The following is a 25,816-nucleotide window of genomic DNA, read 5'->3' as shown; positions in this document are numbered from 1 at the left end:
TAATTTAATTAAAATGTTAAATTATTTTTTTTCAAATTCAATAAGATTATATTACGTCAAACCTACATGAAATGTATTAACTATTTAGTGATATTCATGCTAGGTTTAAAATTAAAAGAAATTTAATTATAATGTTAAATTAAATTTTCTCAAATTCAAAAGTCTCATAGACCCAAAAAATAAAAAAATAAATAAATAAACATATCCATCTGTCATCAATAAGCCGTTTAAAAACTAACGGTTGCTTAGACATGTGACGCTCACGTGACAATGATAAAATGAAAATGACATAACGCCCTTCTGCAAAGACACCAATGCCCTCCTTTATCTATTCGTTCTATGTGTCTGTTTTCTCTGTCCTCCTCTCCCTCTCAAATCCAACATCCTATGTATCAATATTTATTCTCCGTTGCTGCTTTTCGGGTTGAAGGAGGTGAAGTGGAAAGAGATAGGGCTTGGTTACATATACTGCGACTGGTTATTGTTGCATCAGTGTTTTTTCTCTCCCTCCGTGCTTTGCGGTTTCTGTATTTTCCAACGTTTAAGGCATTGTTGTCTAATCTATGTCGGTCAATTTGCTACATGTGAGGAGCCCATTTGCAAACCCTAGGTGGAGTTTCACCTTGTTCTCTAATTTCGATTAGTCATTTCTCTAACTGTGGTTTTAGTCTTGTTAATTAAAATATTTTAATGAAATTCATGTTGAATTCGAATCACGTTTTTGAATATGTAGATAATATGTTTGATGAAATAACCCAATGACAAAATGTTGTGTAAGGCTTTTTTAGATACTTCCAATTGGAGTTTGATAATTACAGGAGTTGCAAATCTTTGTTTCATTCTTTCCAAGTCATTGATATTTAATTGGTTGTTGTTTGGTTCTGATTTTTTTTTCATAATTGCATGAGTTTTAAACCTTTATTACAGGTCACTGGAGTTTGCACGCTAGAAGAGAAGTTGAGTGAGTGTTGGATTGTGTCTGAACTCTGAACTTTGGTTGAGGGGAGTTTAGTTGTAAGAAGCCAAAACGACGCGGTTTTGCGGTAAGTTCTCTTTTGTCATTTCAAATTTTGCTCTTTTTTAGGAGTATATATTTTTTCTTCTTTTTATGAAGGGTAAAATAATAAATTCATGCCATGGCACTATTACCAATTGCAACTATTAAATATAGCTTAGGGGTTATTTAAAGATCTAGGAGGTTAACTGCAACTGGATTTTAGTTGAAGGGGTTTTATTCATAATATTTCCCAGCCACGAAATCTTGCTAACTCATAACATTCAACTCCACAGCGCTAGAGATCAGTTATAGCAAAATCTCTGTATTAAGTCAACAAACACATTTACACTAAATAAAAGTTTAACCATTCATGCAACTTGTTTTGACCAAATCCGTACCCTTAATTAATACAAACGATCTAGTAAACTTAATACAGTATCTTTTAGAACACTATATAATCAATTAAACCATGCATGCAGAGAAATTAGAGAAAACCCTTTTCTTTGCAACATTGAATGGCTTCATCGTACATTTCATCAAGCCCATATTTATATTTGAAGGCTGAATCCATGAGCTTCTTTGATGAGAGGCAAGGGTATTTAAAAAACCCTTCAAATTCCTTTAAGCAGCTGCAGAAATAAATATGTATAGGTGATCATTCTCTCTATATGTATATGCATGTGTATATGTATATATTGAAGAAAAAAGGAAAAGGAAAAGAGTGGAGATTAACAATTAGAACTCACTCAGCATTTGGTATCTGATATTGTGGGTATCTGGAAGACAAATATTCAGACATCTGATAAATTGTTAACTCTGCTGCTGAACAAAGGTACCTTCCTTTTGCATCAGGATATTCAAGAAGGAAGATGTGTGCACTTGCCACATCATCTACGTGCACAAAAGGTGTACGAGCAAGAAGTTTATAGTGATCCTTGTCACCTACATGTATAGATTAGAAACATTAATAAATTGTAAAAGAAAAATTTTGGATGCGTGACTTTAAGTTTGATTGACTATGATCACAATAAGATGCCTGCGTAAACTTGTTTTGATACTTTGAATCAACTAGGTGGATACTCCTAAAATAGTTCTATCAAAAACACCAACAATAGGTTGGTTTTACTACTATATATATGGATATATTCATGTATCCGACTCATGAATTCAAATCACACATCTGAATCCTTCTCATGTGATGATAGAAGAAGTAAAAGCTGAATTAATTGTAAAGAAGGGTTTCCAACTTTTGAGATAGATAGAAATCGCCATTTCTTGTCATATCCAATTTGATATAAATTGTCACAAAAGAACAATAATATCATACTCATATCATACTCGCACTTTTCCTTTTATCTTAAGATTTCGGATTTAGAACATTTCAACACCTAGACAAACACACCCGATATGCAAATCTATTTAACATACTTTATTGAGAAGCAACAGAGTCACATACCGAAAATCATAGACAATGATGTGTAGACTGAGCTAGGGCAACGGGGACAAATGAAAGGGCCAACAGTATAAGAAGGAATTACTGTCACAAGATCCAATCCATGTTCTTCTGCAAACTTTAGAGCTGCCCTCTCTGTTAATGTCTTGGAAATCATGTATGAAGCTCCAAAAGTCTTGAGTTCTCTGATAAAATCTGTGTCACTCCATGTACTCTCATCCATTTCTTCTAAACCCTTGTCATTGAACACAACAGTTGATGCACTAGAAGTGTACACAACCCTTTTCACTGTCTTGGAGTCAAGGCAAGCTTTTAAAATTCCTAGAGTCCCATTGATTGCTCTTCTAGTCTTGACTTGTTCTGGTTCTTTGTCTTCGAAATCAATGGGATGAGCCACATGAAACACTCCAATGCATCCTTCAACGGCTGCATCAAAACTGCTGGGCTGCTCAAGATCAGCATTGAAAATCTGGAGCTTTTCGGATGCGCCTGGTAGGTTTGTGAGGAAGTTGACATCTTTCTTCTTGTCTGGTGATCATATATATGCTATAAATGTTATAATTTTGTGACTTTGCACTTGACAAATGACTACTGTGAATATAATAATGCAACTACAACACAAAGTTGGATTTAACTTTTTCTTTGTGGTCTCTCCAAGGGCATAGCCACGTTGGTAGGGATTCGGGAGTTAAGTTTTTGAGGACTCGCTTTCGAACCGCACTCCTGACTTGAATAGTACGTGTGTTGTAAGTCCGATATACATTATAAGAGAGAAAAAAAAAAAAAAAAAAAAAAACAAAACAAAACAAAAAACTGTGGGAGAGAAAAGTGAAATTTAACGTATATTTAAAAATTCTAAGGTTTGACCATTTCTTTGGGACTAGAATGGCTAGGGACATTAATTGCATATTACCTTTGTCAGTACCAATCAGACAAGGTTGATAAATTCATGAACAACCCACGTTGCACTTTCAACTCCTCTTCACCAATAAATCCACTTATCAGTCTCTCTTTCACCACACACTGTGTGTGAGAGAAAGAGAATCTAGTTAAAATCAACAAATACTTCAACTAAAAGCAATTTTTGGTGAATCCAATGTGTAAGAATAAAATTGTTGTGAATAAAAAAGCAATCAAAGGGAAAACAATTACATAAGAAACACAATATTTATTTAGTTTGGCAAAAACATTTGCCCACGTCCACAGAGCACACTAGAAATTTTACCATCAGCAATGGGTATTTACAGCACAGAGCTCTCACAAAACCCTAAAATATTCGGCTACCTCTCAACTTATCAACAACCCTTACACAAAAGAATAAGGGGCTTAAATAAAAAGGCATCCAAGGGTATAAATTGGAGTCCGCAAAATGGCAACATAAACTGGGCATGTAATTCAGGCTCCACACCCTCAACAAAAAGCTCAACTACTAATAAATTCTACCTTAATATAAGGAACTAATCTTAAAGATCACAAATATGAATAAAAACTGATATACATGATATTATGAACATTAACATCAATCGTTAATCAGGAGAAGCAATCAATACCTGGGTCAGACCTAATGGTGGTCCGAACAGAGTAACCATGTTGAAGAAGCTTCATTATAAGCCATGAAGCCAAGTAGCCAGTTCCACCTGTTACACACACAATTCCCTTATCATCATTTCCTGCCATCTCTCTCTCTCTTGGTTTAATTATGCTAACAAAATGGAGATTGTGTAGTGCACAAAAAAATTATTTAAATGATTTGTACACCCTTAAGTCAATTCTGTTTGTCTTTATCGGAAAACAAAGAACTTGTCACCCTCTTAATTTTCGTGGGTGTATCTATTCGAATCTATATAAATCCAAAAATATTATAAATATATGGACTTGTAATAATCACCCAACTCTGTTTGTCTTTACAGGTCAATACCCACGTTTTAGTATCATTTGGGATTGCAACTTGAGTGGATTACACGGTTTGAGGTATAACTTGAGTTCAACTCATTATATGAAATGTTAAATACAAGTTCAATCCTAATTTTAACCCTATCTTTAATTTTAACTATTCAATTTGAGTCTAACCCATCCTTCTATTTTTAAATTCGAGCTTGTAACACGGGCTTAGATTTCAAGTTAAAACTTTGAGTTAATTCAGGTTATTCATATGGTTAATCTTCATACGGAAAATTTGATAAAATCTTGAATTTGTTTTAAATTAAATTATTCTTAAACAAAAAAAGGTTTAAAGACTTTTTGTAAATTTTTAATAAATTACAAATAAATTCTTAGAAAATTAATTCTCTCAAATGTTAGCATACAATAAGTCAAGATTTAACAAAGGAAGTTGACAATATATATATATATATATATATATATATATATATATATATATATAGTTTAAATATTATATATAATGTATTTAAAATTAAAAATATTTGAAAATAATATTAGAATTCGGGTTCGGATTAACTTGGACTATTAGCACTTTAACCCAAGCCTAACCTTAATTAAATTCGAGTTGAGATTTTTCAATTCAGACCCAATCATAATTGTAGAACTTATTATCTAAGCACGCGAAAAATCAAACTGGCTCGAGTTGGGTTCAGGTTACCCAACCCAAGTTGCACCCCTAATCACCGGATATCACAATATTCTAATTAATTAAAAGAAAATATTTTTCAAAAATAACCTAATCAAAAAAGAAAAAACTAACAAATTTTAATAAAAGAGTAATGATAACCGATCAAATTGGTCTACTCCTAGTCTGAATCCTATGTATAATTGTCACATAATTACCTAAATCGTTAATATTTCTTTGTACGCTAAAGATACTAAAAAAAAATAAAAATAGAAAGAAGCTGAAGAGGTTTTGATGATCCCTCTTTGATTTCAGTCTTTCTCTCTGTGACTCACGGTTTTCTTTTCTACTTTACAAAATTGAAGGGAAAACAAAGGATTGAAAAGTCTCTACTGGTTCATAAAATCAAAGGGGAAAATATATATAAACGTATATATTTGCTTGAAGAGAAAAAAATAAATCCTAATAAGATTAAAAGTATGTATTCATGTTTTTTTTTTTTCAATATATATTTTGACTTCGGTATATTGTATCAATTATATATATATATATATATATATATATATATATATATATATACTTCAAAAGTTCATTACAAAGTGGATCATATATTATCAGAGGATATAATTGTTGGCATCCCCAATTATACATAGTATTTACCAATATATAAGGAAAAGTTGAAGACAATGAAAACATTAACTTTTGAACAGAAATTATATTGATCCATTTATCAGTGTTTCAAGGTTCACCAAAAAAAGAGATTTGAAAGCAAAAAAATTACCAAACATCAACAATTCAATCATAAAAGTTCAACTATTTGCCGTCATAAAACAACATAAATACTCTGATAACCCGATTTTTTTTATATTTTAATTTATTATTATTATTATTTTTTTTTTAGTTTGTGTTATGGAGGTGTAGTTGTTGTCATTTATATATATATATTATATTATATATATATATATATATATATATATATATATATAGATACACACACACACACACACATATATATATATGTATCATTTGATGGAATAAAAAGGTGGGAGCAAGGCACAGTGAGCCGAAGTGATGAGAAATGAAATAAAAATAGGGGTAAAGTGCACAAAACCCCCCTGATCTATACTTTCTCTCCCTAAAAACCCCCCCTGAACTTTTATTTTTACAATTAATCCCCTAAGCTATCTAAATTTTTGCAGAAATCATCCACCGGCAAGGTTCCGTCTTTTTCCTTCGGCTAAATAGGCGCGTGATGATCAGATGCCAAGGTTGTAATTTTAAAATGACAAAACGACCCTTCTTGTATAAACCCAAAATTCCCGATATTTTCCAAAAAATTCAAAATTAAAACCAAATGGTCATCTCTCTCCGGAACTTGACAATCAAAAACCCTAATTTTTTTTTATTCTTCCCAACTAGCCACCTCCTCTATCCATGGACATCTCCAACTCTATCTCTCTCTACAATCCACCTCCAACTCCAACAAGAAATTGAAGAAGATGAGAATTTTTTTTTTTTTTTTTTTAAAGTTACAACAAGCAACAACAAACTCTCTCTCTCTCTGTTGTCCAAACCCCCTTGAACCGAACTTTCCAAAAAAATCAAAGAGTCATACGCATAACCCCAAAGAATAAACTATCTCTGTTTTGCTGCTTAATCGACCAAAAACATCATTTTGTGGGTGATGTTGACGGATGATGATAGTCGATAACCCAATCAAAGGAACCCAAATTCTAGCTTAAAGACCCAATCACAAAAGCTGCAAATTCAATCTCAAAAACCCCAAAAATATATTGTTGCCGATCCCCAATTCTACAGAAGGCAAGTCGTTGTGGATCCTAAAGTAAAGGCTTGGTGGCTCGAAATAAAGACGATTTAAAAGCCAACAGCGGCTGAGAGATTGAATGACCATCGGATGTATGAACTGGGGCTCATTTGACTAGTTTCGTGGTGTGTTGCACCAGGCCTTTCCTTTAGGTAAACTGAGCGAGTGGATCTAAATCGAAAGATGTGATCATAGGTTGATTGCTTAACCTTAAACCAAGAAAGAAAGTGAGGTCATATGAGCGCCTGCTCGCCTCTGACTCTTTCTTCTTCTTTGCCGTAGTGAAGCGGTGACCAAAACTAGATAGATGCTTCGATCTCGAAGAGAAAGCGGCTACGTGACGTGAATCGGCCAACTGTGCAGTGAGAATCTTGATTAGCACCAAATGGGTCACCATAGCTTCTGACAACGAACCCAAACACCAAACCAACCCAATCGTAACTCCCCAAATAATTTGTGTTATTCTTGCAATTAATTCCCCTCCAAACACCAACCTTTACAACCAAAACATAAGAATCTTTGTAGAGGAAAGAGAGCGGTGGCGGTGGCGGTGGCGGTGGCAACCATCGACGGACGATAGAAGGGTCGTCTTCCTCATCACTGCTTCACCGCTGGTGCTACGACTGTTAGTGGAGGAACGCAAGGTGTGATACCCCCTAATTTCGGAACACGGGTTGATCAAGTCCGCGCATAAAATCAGGGGATATCAAAGCAATTACAGTATTTAAACAAGCACAGATTACAAAATGAAACAAAGAATAAAATAAAACGCTGAAGAAACTAATAAATAATAAGTCCCTTAATAACTTCCAAACGGTTACAACTCGGGAATCCTGTAACTCAAGTACCCCTTAACCAAAAAAAATCCATAATCCAGAAGTTCATTATTAAATACTAGTAACAAACGAAGAAATACTAATATCCTACTTTTAAATAAAGCGAAAGAGTGGATAAGTCCTCCAACTGCGCATCCTCAACCTTGAGACTTGAACTTCTAATAATCTTGAAAAAATAAATCGTGGGTTAAACCCTACGAGCAAGCTCTCTCTACTAAGCCTCTGAAAACCAATAAACAAATCATCTATACCAAACATCAACCCTACTAAAGTTTTAACTTTATTACACAATGCTACAAATATATATAAATACTTATATATGTAGTACTTAAATTGCCAAAACCATTAACCAATGGTTAATTACTAATCATACCTAAACTAATCCGACAATATATATTTCTTTTAAAAGAAACTCATCAATTCCTTAATTTTATCAAAGACAATAATTTAATCATCTAAGCAATAAATTACAATTAACCGAATAATGAATTAAATCCAAAACCCAATAGTGATTTTTAGTTATTTAAAACACACCACTAATATCCAGGCCTTGACAAATCCTCCATGTCACCCCACATTATTCTATTTATGTATATAAAATAACGCACTAACTGGTAAGTATTGGATTATTTTAGTCTTAATCCAACATATACATACAATATTCATAGATGAAATTTTAATCATCTAACACGTAATAATTTAATTCTGCAATGGTAACTCAACCATGCCATTGTAAGTATATCTATTTATGTATTAGCAATTCAACTATGCTTCCTTAAGTATATTTATTTATACTTTTAAATAGCAATTCATCCATACTTCCTCTACATGAAATTATTCATAAATAATAAGGCCATATATATTTAAGCCGTTGGCAACTCACCCATGCCTACAATTCAACCATGTACCATATCGTAAAACTAATTTAACCATATACCAAACCATACCTAGGCATTCCATGCATATAATAAGCATACCATTTAAGAATAATAAATATATATAAATATACATATCTATATACAAGTACTTATATATATACGTCCTTCCTTACTAACCAAATATATATATATAGACAGTTATATACACTTCCTTCCACCCCCAACTACTAATTAAAATTATATATGCACATGAAATACCCAAGCGATACTCTATGGCTCCCAAAACACTACGAACGCATCCGCTGATGGTTGTTTTCAACCCTAACCGTTTAAAACCAATTCTGGGAATTCACTAGAATCCCCGGGAACTTTCCAGGACCCCAAACACTGTCCCACGCGCCCCCACGCGCCACCACACAGTCCTAGACTTGCTGCACGCGCCTCCACGCGCCACCAGTCACTGGCTGCTGTCCTCACACGCCTACACGCACTGCACACGCGTAGGATTTAGCCCTCCGCGCGTGCTGGCCTCTCTTCATTGGTTGGCCTTCCTTGTTATGGTGAGCTCGCCCACACTGGATCTTCATCCACCCTTTATATTGCATCTAGTGGCCAAAACATGCAAGCACACCATCTCTTCATGGACCACGCCGCATCAGATCTTTCCGCTGTTGACTGGACCTTACCGATGGTCCAGATCTGTTATACACCTAAGTTCTATACGCCGTATCACACCACAAAAGCTTCTTATCATCAGGACCATTTAACGGTCCTGATTTAAGCGCACCAAAGCGCTGTACACCTTGCCGTACTGAATTCCAGCCCCTTTATTTGGGTGCGCCGATCTCAAGTCTCCAGTATAATATATATATATATATATATATATATATATATATATATATATATATATATTCAATTAGGCTCAAAATAATTAAATTAAGCTTGTGGGATTTTTCTAGAATTTTCTGGGATTTTATGGGAATTTTCTGGAATTATTTTATGAGTTTAGAAGTTATTTTATATATTCTGTATATACAGAATATATAAAATAACTTCTAAACTCATAAAATAATTCCAGAAAATTCCCATAAAATCCCAGAAAATTCTAGAAAAATCCCACAAGCTTAATTTAATTATTTTGAGCCTAATTGAACATATATAGTTAAATTAAGATCTATTTAATTCAATTCATCACGGTACACCAGGTTAAAGCAATCTATAAAAATTTCTGCAGCTAAAGTTTAATTAATCTAATCTTACATACAAGATTTTACATTATCAGACATTACATACATACATACATTATATATATACAGAATATATAAAATAACTTCTAAACTCATAAAATAATTCCAGAAAATTCCCATAAAATCCCAGAAAATTCTAGAAAAATCCCACAAGCTTAATTTAATTATTTTGAGCCTAATTGAACATATATAATTAAATTAAGATCTATTTAATTCAATTCATCACGGTACACCAGGTTAAAGCAATCTATAAAAATTTCTGCAGCTAAAGTTTAATTAATCTAATCTTACATACAAGATTTTACATTATCAGACATTACATACATACATACATTCACATGTTTAAACTTATAATTTTGTAAAGATTAAACATACTACTAATAAATTAATTTAATTGAAAATAAATAAATAAATACATAAACTATAATTTCGATAATCAGGTGATAGGTTTATGAGCCCTAAGAGGAGAAGAACTTGCCTTTCTTTTCCAAATCCGGTCTCCTCTTTCTTTGATCCGGTTTCTTCTTCGTTAGCCCTTCTTCTTCTCTCTCTAACTCTCTTATTTTCTAACGTAGAAAAAAACTCCTAACCCTAAAGTCTTATGTGTCTATTTAAACACATAAAAAAAAAAACCTAAATCCTTTTCCCATTATGATTACCATAAAAATAAATAATATTTATCTTTTAACTAATATATGTACATACATATATTTTAATATAAATATATATATTACCTTCCCCATATAACCATTAGTTAAATAAATTATATATACCTATATATATCAATATATATTTATGTTGACATATATACCCCTCCACATGATTAAATATACCTATATATATTAATATATATTTTTATACACATGTAATTATATAGGTATAATTATGCAAAGATAATTATTAAATATCCTCATAACCATGGGCCTTTAACAATTAACCCAACAAGGCTTCCTTCAAGCCCAATACCACATCCTTTGGCCCAACCTCCCTTAAACCCAATCCAAATATTTTAAATACATAAACTAACTAAATAAATAATACACGCAAGCGTAATTACACCTAAACCCAATAAACAATTCACTCATTAGCATTTCGCAAATCAAACACTACAATTTTAACAAATAAAATTATAAAACATAATTTAATTAAAACAAGGCAATGTATCTACACCCTTAATTAAATAAAACAAATCACAATTTATCTACGCACTTAATTAAACAAAACGAATCATAAATAAAAATAAATCAAAATAATAATAATAATAATAATAATAATAATATAAAATAATAATAATTAATTTTAATTAATTAATCCTTTAAAAATATTGGGGTATTACACAAGGTACACTAGGTTTCCTGGTCATCTCCTTCTCCTCCTCTGTATTTCTTCTCACACAAACACAAACCAGGTCACGTCACCGCCGGGATGGTCGAGTGATGAACAAAACCAAGTCAGATAACTTCTTGTTTTTAGTACTAGGTAGGACAGGTGTTCCTTACTAAAATGATGTGTGGGTAGATAAGGTGATGTGTTGGACACATAAGTAGCAGCAGTGGATAAAACATTAAAACGAGCAGTTCCATTAAAGGGTAATTCTGTAATCTTTATTTTCAAGTGACTGAGAATAACCAATTGTCCTTAAATGCAACTTTTTAATAGTTTAGGGGGGCATTTGTTAATTCATGGGGGTTTTGTGCAATTGCTTTATAGTTTAGGGAGGTTTATTGCACTTTACCCGATAAATAAGGAAAAGTTATTTTTGGCGGGTCCCATCGGTCATAGGTTTTGATTTTTACCACATGTTTATATATATATATATATATATATATATATATAATGCATGATGGTGAAGGAAATGAGCAGGTTTAGCCGAAAGTGGAAAAGGAAATGGAAATTGTGATGATGGTGGTGTGTACTTGCGGGGCTCACGAAGAGACTTTTTTTTTTTTGCCAAAAGTCTTTGAGTTCACGTGGGTTTGGTCTGACGTATACGAAATTGATTTTGTATAAAATAGGGCATTTTTTTTTTTCGATCCTTGGTGTATTTGGATATATTTGGATTTGAAAGAATTGAGAATTTTATTAGAATTTTCGAGGCATGACAAAATAGTATCAGAGCTATATCCAGCCGGAAGTGTGAGTATAGTGATGATGTAGACGGGTGTGAGTGGGCGAGTGTGTAGTTCTGGCTAGCTACCACTTTGTAGCCGGGTTAGTGTGGGCGGATAGCGTTCACTGGCAACTACTGGGATGGTTGATTAATGTGATTGGACAGGTAGCCCGTGTTTGTTATTATTTTTTTGAGTGGGCGGGTGACACATCGACTAACTACCACAACGGTTACGGAGTGTGTGAGCGGGTGACTAACACTAGTAGCTACCACAATATCCTACATATCACGGTATCTTACATCGCCTGGGATAGGGATTTATTGATTTTGTTTTGTGGTTATTGGTGTTTTAGGGTATACGAAGACTGTTGGATCTGAATTTCGGGAATGAAATTCTTTTTAAGTAGATTGTGATAACCTGATTTTTTTAAAATTTTAATTTATTATTATGATTATTATCTTAGTTTGTGTTAGGGGAGGTATAGTTGTTGCCATATATATATATATATCATTTGATAGAATGAAAAGGTGGCAGCAAAGCACAGTGAGCCGAAGTGATAAGAAATGAAAGAAATAAGGAAAAGTTGTTTTTGGCGGGAACCATCTATCATGGGTTTTGATTTTTGTCACATGTTTATATATATATATATATATATATATATATATATATATATATTTATTTATTTATTTAATGCATGATGGTGAAGGAAGGGAGTAGGTTCAACCGAAAGTGGGAAAGGAAATGGAAATTGTGATGATGGTGGTGTGTACTTGCGGGGCCCATAAAGAGACTTTTTTTTTTTGCCAACAGTCTTTGAGTTCACGTGGCTTTGGTCTGATGTATACGAAATTGATTTTGTATAAAAGAGGGTATTTTTTTTTTTTTTTTCGATCCTGGGTGTATTTTGATGTATTTAGATTTGAATGAATTGAGGATTTTATTAGAATTTTCGGGACGTAACAGATAGTGTATCTAAACCTAAGCCTTAATAGAATTTTCATCTTTTATTTGTATATTAGATTTCCAATTTAACTTAAAAAGTAATTCTTTGTTGCAGAGAAGAAGATGACTCCAGCCTTAATGGAATTTTCATCTTCTCAATCCTTTGTTTTCCCTTCAATTTTGCAAAGTGGAAAAGAGAACGTGAGTTAGAGAGAGAAATAATGAAAACGAAATTACCACTGTCGAAAAATCAAAGAGGGATCGTCAAAACCTCTTCAGCTTCTTTCTATTTTTATTTTTTTATTTATTTTTAGTATCTTTAACGTGCAAAGAAATATTAATAATTCAGGAAATTATGTGGCAATTACACCTAAAATTCAGATCAGGAGTAAGCCAATTTTATGGGACAAGTATCATTACTTTTAATAAAATTATATCACTTCAAGTTCAAATCCACTTGAATATATCAACTACTCATTTATTATATGTTTGAAATTAAAAAAAAATTTAATTTCAATATTAAATTAATTTTTTTCAAATTCAATAAGATTATATCACTTCAAATCTACGTGAATGTGCTGCGCTATGTTTAAAATAAAAAGGAATTTAATTATAATGTTAAATTAAAATTTCTCAAATTAAAATTTTAAAAACACTCATTCAATGGAGAGCGAAAAATAAAAAATACCTATCCATCAATAACGTTTGCTTAGTCATGTGACGCTCATGTGACAATGATATAAATGAAAATGACAGAACGCCCTTCTGCAAAGACACAAATGCCCTCCTTTGTCCATTCGTTCTATCCGTGTCTGTTTTCTCTGTCCTCTCTCTCTCTCTCTCTCGAATCTAACATCTATTTTCTCTATGATCTCTCCTTTGCCTCTTCACTCATTTCGTTGCTGTTATGTATCAATATTTATTCTCCGTTGCTGCATTTCGGGTTGAAGGAGATGGAGTGGAAAGAGCTAGGGCTTGGTTACATATACTGCTGACTGGTTATTATTGCATCAGTGTTTTTTCTCTCCCTCTGTGCTTTGCGGTTTCTGTATTTTCCAACGTTTAAGGCATTGTTGTCTAATCTATGTCAGTCAATTTGGTACATGTGAGGAGCCCATTTGCAAACCCTAGGTGGAGTTTCACCTTGTTCTCCAATTTCTATTAGTCATTTCTCTAATTGTGGTTTCAGTCTTGTTAATTAAACTATTTTAATGAAATTCATGTCGAATTTGAATCACATTTTTTATTATGTGCATAATATGTTTGATGAAATAATCCAATGACCAAAATGTTGTGTAAGGCTTTTTTAGATACCACCAATTGGAGTTTGATAATTACAGGAGTTGCAAATCTTTGTTACATTCTTTCCACGTCATTGATATTTAATTGGTTGTTGCTTGGTTCTGAATTTTTTTCATAATTACATGAGTTTTAAACTTTTATTACAGATCACTGGAGTTTGCACGCTAGAAGAGAAGTTGAGTGTGTGTTGGATTGTGTCTGAACTCTGAACTTTGTGTGAGGGGAGTTTAGTTGTAAGAAGCCAAAACGTTTAGCGGTAAGTCCTCTTTTGTCATTTAAAAATTTCCTCTTTTCGATATTTTTTGGACGAATTGCCAAAAAACCCCTTTAGTCTTTACTATATCCCAATTGCGAAAAACCCAAGCAAACCTTCTCAGTCCTTTAAACACGAGAAACCCAATTATTAAAAATTTATTTTTCAACACTGTTTGGACAACATGATATAATACATGTAAATAATAGTTGAGGCCCCCAAGAATACTCAGCTATATTCACTTAATCTACAACTTATTTTTATTTATTTACTTTTATTATTGGTTTTTTTTTTTTTGGTCATGATTTCATCCATGTAATTGAACAAATCATTTGCATGTAAAAAGTGTTAGGTTTCCTTTGATTTCTTACCATCTTAAAATAAATAAATAAATAAATAAATCTTAATAATAAGAATGAGTAAACATTCCACAAATTACCCCATATACTTCATCCTGATGGTATGTAATTTTCAGTAGTAGGTGGTAGAATCAAAACAATATATGATAGGATGATAAGTGCATTTATCTCAAATTAAATGACTTAAATGTCCTTTATAATTAGATTCTTGTGAATTGAATAGAGGGGAACGATGTCCTTTCACATTAAAATCGTCTCAAAAAGTTAATTTAGGGTATTTCGTGGTCTCGAAGTAATTAAAAAATTCAGATTTGAAAAAGAAAGTAAGTTGCTTTTTAATTTCCAATTTTAGTCCACTTACCTTGCAGTAGCATAATTCAATTAAGGAAAAGAAAGAAATTGGACTAAGGATACATGGCAAATTATTAATTATTTTTGTTATAATGGCTGCCATTTTTTTCTTTTTTGGGAATTTTTCTTTGTTGCTCCACATACCTTGCTTGACGGAGAGAGAGAAAAGAGAGAAAAATAAATAAATAAATTGTCTGAAGAATAATATTAAGGGTAATTTCGTCCGAATTTTTTTCCCAAACTATCATTTAAACGGATATAAGTTACAAACACCCCTTTGGGAAAGTTGAGTAGAGTTTTTTGCCAAAAATATTCATAAGGGGGATTTTTTGTAATTCGCCCTTTTTTTTTTTTTCTTCTTTTTCTGAAGAGTAAAATAATAAATTCATGCCATAGCACTGCTACCAATTGCAACTATTAAATGCGGAGTATAGTTTGGGGGTTATTTAAAGCTCTAGGAGGGTTAACTGCAACTAGATCTTTTTTTCTTGTTTTTTACATGTATCGGCTCCACAACATACTCATCATTCAAGTTAGAAGTGCGGTTCGAAAATGAGATCTCAAGGACTTACTTCCCAGATCCCTACCAACACCAATATGCCCTGAGTGCTCAACTAGATCTTAGTTGAAGGGGTTGTTTTCAATTAGTCCATATTTTTCTTCCCTTAGTTATAACAGTTAAGAGGATTTTTTAATTTATTTTTGCAATTAGTCCTTGTAGCAGTTGGAGAGGAAAATTATTGGAGATGATCCATTTCCTTTCGAATTCTATTTTAAACCTACGTTAGCAGGAAGTCTGGATGTTGTCAACCCTACAAAGTTGAGCCTTTCTCCTCTCTAATTTTTCTCTCATTCTTCTATCTTTCATGCCATTCTTCTCTTTGTCGTCTTAGGAATCTTTTGCAAAATCTGATGGCCACATTTCTATTCATAATATTTCCCAGCCACGAAATCTTTGCTAACTCATAATATTCGACTCTACCAGCGTTAGAGATCAGTTATAGCAAATTAAATCTCTGTATTAAGTCAACAAACACATTTACACTAAATAGAAGTTTAACCATTCATACTAGTTTTGACCAAATCCCCTTAATTAATACAAACGATCTAGTAGACTTAATACAATATCTTTTAGAACATTATAATCAATTAAACCATGCATGCAGATAAATTAGAGAAAACCCTTTTCTTTGCAACATTGAATGGCTTCATCATACATTTCATCAAGCCCATATTTATATTTGAAGCCAGAATCCATGAGCTTCTTTGATGAGAGGCCAGGGTGTTTAAAAAACCCTTCAAATTCCTTTAAGCAACTGCAGAAATAAATATATATAGGTGATCATTCTCTCTCTATATATATGCATGTGTATATGCATATATTGAAGAAAAGAGGAAGAGGAAAAGAGTGGAGATAAACAATTAGAACTCACTCAGCATTTGGTATTTGATATTCTGGGTATCTGGATGACAAATATTCAGACATTTGATAAATTGTTAACTCTACTGCTGAACAAAGGTACCTTCCTTTTGCATCAGGATATTCAAGAAGGAAGATGTGTGCACTTGCCACATCATCTACGTGCACAAAAGGTGCACGAGCAAGAAGTTTATAGCAATCCTTGTCACCTACATTTATAGATCAGAAACATTAATAAATTGCACAAGAAAAAAATTGGATGCGTGACTTTAAGTTTGATTGACTATGATCACAATAAGATGTCTGCGTAAACTTGTTTTGATACTTTGAATCAACTAAGTGGATACTCCTAAAATAGTTCAAACAAAAACACCAACAATAGGTTGGTTTTTTTACTATATATATGGACATATTCATGTATCCAACTCATGAATTCAAATCACACATCTGAATCCTTCTGAGTGATGGTAGAAGAAGCAAAAGCTGAATTAATTGTAAAGAAGAGTTTCCAACTTTTGAGATAGATAGAAATCGCCATTTCTTGTCATATCCAATTTGATATAAATTATCACATAAGAACAATAATATCATACTCACACTTAAAATGTGTTCAAGTATCAATACTCAACTTTTGAACACTTTTCCTTTTATCTTAAGATTTCGGATTTAGAACATTGCAACACCTAGACAAACAGACCCGATATGCAAATCTATTTAACATACTTTATTGAGAAGCAACAGAGTCACATACCGAAAATCATAGACAATGATGTGTAGACTGAGCCAGGGCAACGGGGACAAATGAAAGGGCCAACGATAATAGAAGGAATTACTGTCACAAGATCCAATCCATGTTCTTCTGCAAACTTTAGAGCTGCCCTCTCTGTTAATGTCTTGGAAATCATGTATGAAGCTCCAAAAGTCTTAAGTTCTCTGATAAAATCTGTGTCACTCCATGTACTCTCATCCATTTCTTCTAAACCCTTGTCATTGAACACAACAGTTGATGCACTAGAAGTGTACACAACCCTTTTCACTGTCTTGGAGTCAAGGCAAGCTTTTAAAATTCCTAGAGTCCCATTGATTGCTCTTCTGGTCTTGACTTGTTCAGGTTCTTTGTCTTCGAAATCAATGGGATGAGCCACATGAAACACTCCAATGCATCCTTCAATGGCTGCATCAAAACTGCTGGGCTGCTCAAGATCAGCATTGAAAATTTGGAGCTTTTCGGATGCCCCTTGTAGGTTTGTGAGGAAGCTGACATCTTTCTTCTTGTCTAGTGATCATAGGCCATAAATGTTACAAATTTGTGACTTTACACTTTACAAATGTTTACTGTGGATACAAATATGTAACTACAGCGCAAAGTTGGATTTATCTTTGTTTTTGTGGTAGAGAAAAGTGGAATTTAATTTACTTGACTTAAAATTCTAAGGTTTGGTCATTTCTTTGAGAGGGGACTAAATTCATCAACAACCCATATTGCACTTTCTACTCTTCTTTACCAATTAATCCATATCTTTCTCTCGCTATATATGCACACTACACACACTAATGTGTGTGGGAGAAAGAGAATTCACCCAAAGTCAAAATCAACAAATACTTCAACTTAAGAAAAATTCTGTGGATCCAATGTGTAAGAATTAAAGATCAACTAATATGTTCTATTTTAAAATAAGGAACCCATCATTACTTTATGCCACTTCACAGAAAACCATTCTTAACAACATCAACTCTTTAACACTAAACAAAACAACAGCATTTTTTATTGATTATTTTATGTTTAAAAGATCACAAAGACAAATAAAAAATTATATAAATATTTTTCTTTAACCTGTTGCCTTGGTCCCAACTCCCAAATCAAATTAGATAAAGATTAGCATCAAATTTTTATTGTTATTCATGAGAAGCAATTTAATATATATATATATATATATACCTACCTGAGTCAGATCTAATGGTGGTCCGAACAGAGTAACCATGTTGAAGGAGCTTCTTGATCAGCCATGAAGCCAAGTATCCTGTTCCACCTGTTACACACACAATTCCCTTATCATCATCTCCGGCCATCTCTCTCTCTCTCTGTCTCAGCTTACAAAATGGTGATTGTATTGCAAAACAAGTTCCTTTAGTTGACTTGTTGAGTGCCTTTATCCCCTTAAGTCACTCTGTTTCTCTCTTTGGTGGACAAGTGTTTGGAAAGATGGAACTTGTCACTTTCAATTTTGGGGGTGTACGCTTTATCTAACATATCACCTTCCATTAACCTGAAGCTAATTTTGGAGTAATCAGAAAGCAATATCACACGTGAACTTGTAATACACACACACACACTACTTTTAAAAATGAATAGAATATTTATTTTTTAGAATTTTTTTAATCAAGTAAAATATTATTTTTTTAATATAAGAAGTTGAATAACCTAACAGTTACAATAGTTACACTCTTGTAAGTATAACTCTTGAGATTGCCTGATGGTTAGGCTGTTATGGTTGGTATACCAAGTTTGAGGTTCCTTTGATTTTTGTAGGGATGTTGGCTAGAAACTACTAGAAACATTAAATCAATTTTTTTTTTTTTTCTTTTTTTTTTTCCCCCCCTTGAGATCTATTGAGATGTAAAATCTTGACCTGAATGATTTATGTTTGAAGTTTAAGGTGATTCTATGCTTGATTTTATTGAGTAGTGATCTATTATTTATTTATTTATTTATTTCTATTATTTTGTTATCATCCATGTTAGTTACATATTCTTCAATAATAGTTGAAGAACTCATGTGGGATACACTATACTCGGACATAGTATGATATATGTGTCCAACACTTTTTGATTGTACACACACCTAAAAATCATGTTCAATAATTCAATTTTATTATATAATTATTTCTAAACGATTTTATTATAATGATTCACAGCATCAGATTTCTATCCATTCTTCTCTCTCCGACTCTCTGTGTTTCGTCCTCTTATGTGCATTTTTTGCAAAATCTGATAGGCACATTTCTATTCATAATACTTCCCTGCCACAAAATCCTGCTAAGTTCCCAAGAAATCTTGGTAAGTCATAATATATAAGTATACAGCATTAGAAATCAGTTAACAAAAAGCAAATTAAATCTCTGTATCGAGTCAACAAACACATTTTAACACACTCAATTGAAGTTTAACCATTCATACAACTTGTTTTGTCCAAATTGGCATTCTTAATTAATACAAACGGTCTAGTAGACTTTTTCAAATAGAAAACAGCTGAGGACACAACAGAGAGACAATTAAACAGAAAACAGTACTTGGCTTACAACATTATAATCGATTAAACCATGCATGCAGATAAATTAGAGAAAACCCTTTTGTTTGCAGCATTGAATCGCTTCATCATACATTTCGTCAAGGCCATATTTATATTTGAAGCCAGCATCCAAGAGCTTCTTTGATGAGAGCCCAGAGTGTTTAGGAAACCCTTCAAATTCCTTTAAGCTACTGCAGAAATTAATGTGTGTATATATATATGTGTGTGTGTGTGTGAGATCATTCTCTCTCTATCTATGTGAGTTAGTATATGCATATATAGAAGAATAAAGAAAAAAGGATAAGAGTGGAGATAGAATTAGAACTCACTCAGCCTTTGGTATTTGATATTCTGGGTATTTGGCTGACAAATATTCAGACATGTCATAAATTGTTAATTCTGCTGCTGAGCATATGTACCTTCCTTTTGCTTCAGGATTTTGAAGAAGGAAGATGTGTGCACATGCCACATCATCAACGTGCACCAATGGTGTACTAGCAAGAAGTTCATATAGATCCTTGTAACCTACATATATAGATCAGAAACATTAATTGCACAACAAAAATTCAAGTTTGATTGACTGTCACAAAAGGATGTATGGGCAAACTCGTTAAGATTTCGGATTTAAAACATTTCAACACCTAGACACAGTGACACACACTCACAACCGATACACAAATCTATTTAACGTACTTTATTGAGAAGCAACAGAATCACATAGACACGTACCAAAAATCATAGCCAATGACATGGAGATTGAATTGGGGCAACAAGGACAAATGAAGGGGCCAACAATAAAAGAAGGAATTACTGTCACAAGATCCAATCCATGTTCTTCTGTAAACTTTAGAGCTGCCTGTTCTGTTAATGTCTTGGAAATCATGTATGAAGCTGCATAAGGCTTAAGTTCTCTGATAAAGTCCGTGTCACTCCATGTACCCTCATTCATTTCTTTTAAACCTTTGTCATTGAACACCACAGTTGATGTACTGGAAGTGTACACCAGTAACACCACTCTTTTCACTGTCTTGGAATCAAGGCAAGCCTTTAAAGTGCCTAGAGTCCCATTGATTGATCTTCTGGTCGTCTCTTGTTGAGGTTGTTTGCCTTCGAAATCAATGGGATGAGCCACATGAAACACTCCGATGCATCCTTCAATGGCTGCATGAAAGCTATCTGGCTGTTCAAGGTCAGCATGGAAGATTTGGAGCTTTTCCGATGCGCCTGGTAGGCTGGTAAGGAAGCTGACATCTCTCTTGTTATCTAGTTGATATGCCATAAAATGTTACATTTTTTTCGCTTTGCACTTGACAGATGATTAGTGTGAATAAAAGTATGTAACTACAACACAAAGTTGGATTTGACATTGTTTTTGTGGGAGAAAAAAGTGGAACTGAAGACTAGAAAATTCTAGGCTTGTTTGGTTTAGTTATTTGAAAATTCTAAGGTTTGTCCATTTCTTTGAGAGGGAATGACAATGGTTTTGAACATTAATTTAGGGATATAATTTTGTGTGTTTTGTATAAAGTTTTTGCAGGAAAAGAAAGGAAATGGAAAATTTTGGAGGGATACATTTAAGCTTAATGAGTTGCTTATGTTATTCTTCCAAAACTGTAAGGAAATGCTAGCATTTTTTATTAAACTTTGTTGATGACAAATTTGCCCTTATTTTTTTTAAAAAAAAATTATGAAAATAAGTTATGGTGGTAAATTCATTAAAATAGTTTCATTTCATTTCTTTCTCCAAACATGATTATTATCCTTCCTTTTTTTTTATTAGAATAAGTGGTTCACACTATCTCTCTTCACATAGCCTAATGTATGCATATTTCTGTGTGTATAAGAGAAAGAGATGCCAGTCAAAAATAACAAATACTTCAACTTCAGAAAATTCGGTGAATCCAATATGTAAGAATAACTTATATGTTCTATCTTAATGTAAGGAACCCATCTTTTCTTTATCGCACTTCACAGAAAACCATTCTTAACAACATCAACTCGGAACCCATCTTTTCTTTATCCCACTTCACAGAAAACCATTTTTAACAACATCAACTCTTTACCGTTTACATTAACTACATAATTCTTATTTGCCGGGGAAAAAAAAGAAAAAAAAATAGAAGAAGAAGATAAACCTCATATTTCTTTATTGAAATTATTTGCTTAAATTTTTTGACCACAAATATGAATAAAAACTGATTTACAAGTTTGTCTGTAACATCAATTGGTATTCATGAGAAGCAATGCATACCTGGGTGAGATCTGATGGTGGTCTGAACAGAGTAACCATGTTGAAGAAGCTTCATGATTAGCCATGAAGCCAAGTAGCCTGTTCCACCTGTCACACACACAATTCCCTAGTCATAATTTCCTGCCATCTCTTTCTCCCTAAAGATTTAATTATGCTAATAAAATGCAGATTGTATAGTACAATAAGTTCCTTTAATGATTTATACACTACCTTCATCCCGCCAAGTCAACCGTTTAATTATGCTAACAACGTGTTTGGAAAGACACTCCTTGTCACCCTTTTAATATTGGTGGTGGTATGTGAATCTATACATAATAGATCCACTTAACACACTCAATAGAAGTTTAACCATTCATACAACATGTTTTGTCCAAATTGGCATTCTTAATTAATACAAACTGTCTAGTAGACTTTTTCGAATAGAAAACATCTGAGGACACAACAGAGAGACAATTAAACAGAAAACATTACTTGGTTTACAACATTATAATCAATTAAACCATACATGCAGATAAATTAGAGAAAACCCTTTTCTTTGCAGCATTGAATGGCTTCATCAAACATTTCATCAAGTCCATATTTATATTTGAAGCCAGCATCCAAGAGCTTCTTTGATGAGAGCCCAGAGTGTTTATGAAACCCTTCAAATTCCTTTAAGCAACTGCAGAAACAAAAATCGGCGATCACTCTCTCTCTGTGTGTATATGTGTGTATGTATATGCACATATAGAATAAAGAAGAAAAACAAAAAGAACAGAGATAAAGAATTAGAACTCACTCAGCCTTTGGTATTTGATATTCTGGGTATCTGGTTGAAAAATATTCAGACATTTGATAAATTGTTAATTCTGCTGCTGAACAAATGTACCTTCCTTTTGCATCAGGATTTTGAAGAAGGAAGATGTGTGCACTTGCCACATCATCTACATGCACAAAAGGTGTACTAGCAAGAAGTTTATATCGATCCTTGTCACCTACATGTATAGTATATATCAGAAACATGAATTGTGTAAGAAAAAAATTTGATTCGTGACTCTTAAGTGTGATTGACTATCACATCAATGCTCAACTTTTGAACACTTTTTCTTTATCTTACAATTTTGGATTTAGAACATTTCAACACCTAGACACACACACACAACTGATATACAAATCACTGAGAAGCAAAGAGTCACATACTGAAAATCATAGCCAGTGATGCGTAGATTGAGTCTGGGCAATGGGGATTAATGAAGGGGCCAACAATAAAAGAAGGGAGTACTGTCACAAGATCCAATCCATGTTCTTCTGCAAACTCTAGAGCTGCCTTTTCTGTTAATGTCTTGGAAATCATGTATGGAGCTCCAGAAGGATTAAGTTCTCTCATAAAATCTACGTCAGTCCATGTACTCTCATCCATTTCTTCTAAACCCTTGCCATTGAACACAACAGTTGATGTACTGGAAGTGTACACCACTCTTTTCACTGTCTTGGAATCGAGGCAAGCCTTTAGAATGCTTAGAGTCCCATTGATTGCTCTTCTGGTCGTCACTTGTTCAGGTTCTTTGCCTTCGAAGTCAATGGGATGAGCCACAAGAAACACTCCAATGCATCCTTCAATGGCTGCATCAAAACTGCCGGGCTGATCAAGATCAGCATTGAAAATCTGGAGCTTTTCGGATGCCTCTGGTAGGTTTGTGAGGAAGCTGACATCTTTCTTCTTGTCTAGTGATTGATCATATGCCATAAAATGTAACAATTTTGTGACTTTGCACTTGACAGATGATTAGTGTGAATGAAAGTATATGACTACTACATAAAGTTGGATTTAACTTTGTTTTTGTGGGAGAGAAGTGGAATTGAGGACTAGAAATATTCTAGGCTTGTTTGGTTTAGTTTTTTTGAAAATTCTAAGGTATGGTCATTTATTTGAGGAGAGGGGACTACAATGGTTTCGGACATTAACAACTGATACATAACTCTGACTCTGTCACCAATGAAACAAGATTGAAAATTCAAGAACACCCCACCCCACCTTGCACTTTCAACTCAACACACACACACACACACACACTAATATATGCATATTTCTGCGTGCGTGTGACAAATAGAATTGAGTCAAAATAAAAATAATAATAATAAACACTTCAACTTAGAAAAACGAGGTGAACCCAATATTCTCAACTAATATGTTGTATCTTAATATAAGAATTCCATCTTTTCATTATCCCATTTCACATAAAACTATTCATAACAACATCAACTCTTTACCACTAAACTAAAATACAGTTTTTTTTTTGTAATATTGATATTATTATATGCTTATAAGATCACAAATACGAATAAAAACTGATATAAATGTTTGTCTTTGACCTGTTGCCTTGGTCCGAGAGTCCCAAGTTGAATTAGGGAACGATTACCATCAATTGCTTATTCATGAGTGAGAAGCAATTAATTAAATACCTGGGTGAGATCTAATGGTGGTCCGAACAGAGTAACCATGTTGAAGAAGCTTCTTGATCAGCCATGACGCTAAGTACCCTGTTCCACCTGTAACACACACAATTCCCTTATCATCATTTCCTGCCATCTCTCTTCCCCCTCTCTCTCTCTCTGTATGTGTGTTTGTATATATATATATATATATATATATATATATCTCTTATCTAAGTTTTATGCTAACAAAACAAAACGGAATTTGGATTGCACAAAAAGTAACTTTAGTATCTTTAATGATTCAAACAGTAATTTAATTTAGGATAAATTATATTGAATTTCCTTAAGATTTGGACAAATTACACACGAATAGTACGGTTTGACATTCATTATTTTGACCTCCCCTAAGATTTGGTGCATATGCTCAACAACACCGTGTAGTTAATGAAAATTCGAAAAATGATTAAGTTGTCATTTTTTTGCATTAAAAGATCTAAATAACTTTATATTTTCATATAAAATGACAAAAATATCATAAAATGCCATTGAAATGCAAAATATTAATTTTTATATTATTAAATTTTACAAAAACATTTTTTTTGTTAATGACAGTTGATTAGGTTTCTTTTTATATAGGGTTAGATTAGGTTTCTTCTTTCAAAAAAAATAATAATAAGGTCGGGAAAAAAAATAAAAAGGTAATAAAGGTTTTTGGATTGAATTTTTTTTTAAATATTAAATTATTATTAAACAGGATAAGAATATAAAAGGCATTTCACACTTTTAAGAAAGGTCAAAGTAATAATGACCGAATACTCTATCCACGGCTTAATTTATTCAAACTTTTAGGAGATAAGTATAATTTTTCCTTTAATTTAATAAGTCAAGTCTGGCAACTCTTTTTGTCTTTAGAGGACAAGTGTTTGGAAAGATATTGGTTGTTAGTCTTTTTATTTGGGGTGGGGGGTAATAAGATGAGCTAGCTACTGTGTTGCATTGTCTTCGAGTTCACATCAGCGAGAAATCTTCATGAGCGGATAGATAGAAATCATCACTATAATCGTACTACCTTCCTCAATACGTTTTAAAGCCATCACAATTTTACAATCTCCCCCTATCGAACCATTTTGATACCTCCGTAGATAACCCCATCGAGACCTTCTCAAAGAGAGAGCTTCAGCCACCTGTCTATACAAAAAGACTATAATGCCCTTTTGTTCATAGAATGAAATATGATATTTACAAATTCAGGCAATGTAATATTAGGGTGTATACTTTGGTTGCTACAGAACAGCGGGGCTGGAAGTTGTGGATCGGGCCT

General features: G+C 33.1%; 4 protein-coding genes and 1 long non-coding RNA gene across 5 annotated transcripts; 1 reads left to right on the top strand and 4 right to left on the bottom strand.

Moving 5' to 3' along the window:
* The first annotated feature begins 268 nt into the window (after positions 1 to 268).
* On the top strand, positions 269 to 20,355 carry LOC132276542 (uncharacterized). The gene is made up of 5 exons (XR_009470896.1): positions 269 to 610; positions 928 to 1,043; positions 4,361 to 4,421; positions 14,304 to 14,413; positions 20,265 to 20,355. It is a non-coding gene; the product is annotated as an uncharacterized LOC132276542 (long non-coding RNA).
* Positions 1,306 to 4,192, bottom strand: LOC132276540 (vestitone reductase-like). The gene is made up of 4 exons (XM_059778001.1): positions 4,001 to 4,192; positions 2,454 to 2,978; positions 1,744 to 1,939; positions 1,306 to 1,626 (listed from the first exon to the last, which is right to left on the bottom strand). The coding sequence occupies exons 1-4, from the start codon at positions 4,125 to 4,127 to the stop codon at positions 1,482 to 1,484; spliced, it is 993 nt and encodes a 330-aa protein (XP_059633984.1). The 5' UTR covers positions 4,128 to 4,192; the 3' UTR covers positions 1,306 to 1,481.
* LOC132276538 (vestitone reductase-like) lies at positions 16,119 to 18,689 on the bottom strand. The gene is made up of 4 exons (XM_059777998.1): positions 18,484 to 18,689; positions 17,292 to 17,816; positions 16,554 to 16,749; positions 16,119 to 16,436 (listed from the first exon to the last, which is right to left on the bottom strand). Exons 1-4 carry the CDS (start codon positions 18,608 to 18,610, stop codon positions 16,292 to 16,294), a joined length of 993 nt encoding a protein of 330 aa, XP_059633981.1. The 5' UTR covers positions 18,611 to 18,689; the 3' UTR covers positions 16,119 to 16,291.
* On the bottom strand, positions 20,145 to 22,207 carry LOC132276541 (vestitone reductase-like). Its single transcript, XM_059778002.1, has 2 exons — positions 20,559 to 22,207; positions 20,145 to 20,354 (listed from the first exon to the last, which is right to left on the bottom strand). The coding sequence occupies exons 1-2, from the start codon at positions 21,106 to 21,108 to the stop codon at positions 20,155 to 20,157; spliced, it is 750 nt and encodes a 249-aa protein (XP_059633985.1). The 5' UTR covers positions 21,109 to 22,207; the 3' UTR covers positions 20,145 to 20,154.
* Positions 22,208 to 22,533: 326 nt separating this feature from the next.
* On the bottom strand, positions 22,534 to 24,681 carry LOC132276539 (vestitone reductase-like). Its single transcript, XM_059778000.1, has 4 exons — positions 24,523 to 24,681; positions 23,260 to 23,784; positions 22,859 to 23,054; positions 22,534 to 22,741 (listed from the first exon to the last, which is right to left on the bottom strand). The coding sequence occupies exons 1-4, from the start codon at positions 24,647 to 24,649 to the stop codon at positions 22,597 to 22,599; spliced, it is 993 nt and encodes a 330-aa protein (XP_059633983.1). The 5' UTR covers positions 24,650 to 24,681; the 3' UTR covers positions 22,534 to 22,596.
* Between the last annotated feature and the right edge of the window lie 1,135 nt (positions 24,682 to 25,816).

The sequence above is a fragment of the Cornus florida genome, unplaced genomic scaffold (genome assembly GCF_030987335.1).
Source record: "Cornus florida cultivar Cherokee Brave unplaced genomic scaffold, ASM3098733v1 CherokeeBrave_3.0.0_Hap2_Chr10, whole genome shotgun sequence".
NCBI lineage: Eukaryota > Viridiplantae > Streptophyta > Magnoliopsida > Cornales > Cornaceae > Cornus > Cornus florida.
Note: the sequence above shows the minus strand (reverse complement) of the source record. Positions and strands in the feature narration are given on the sequence as shown.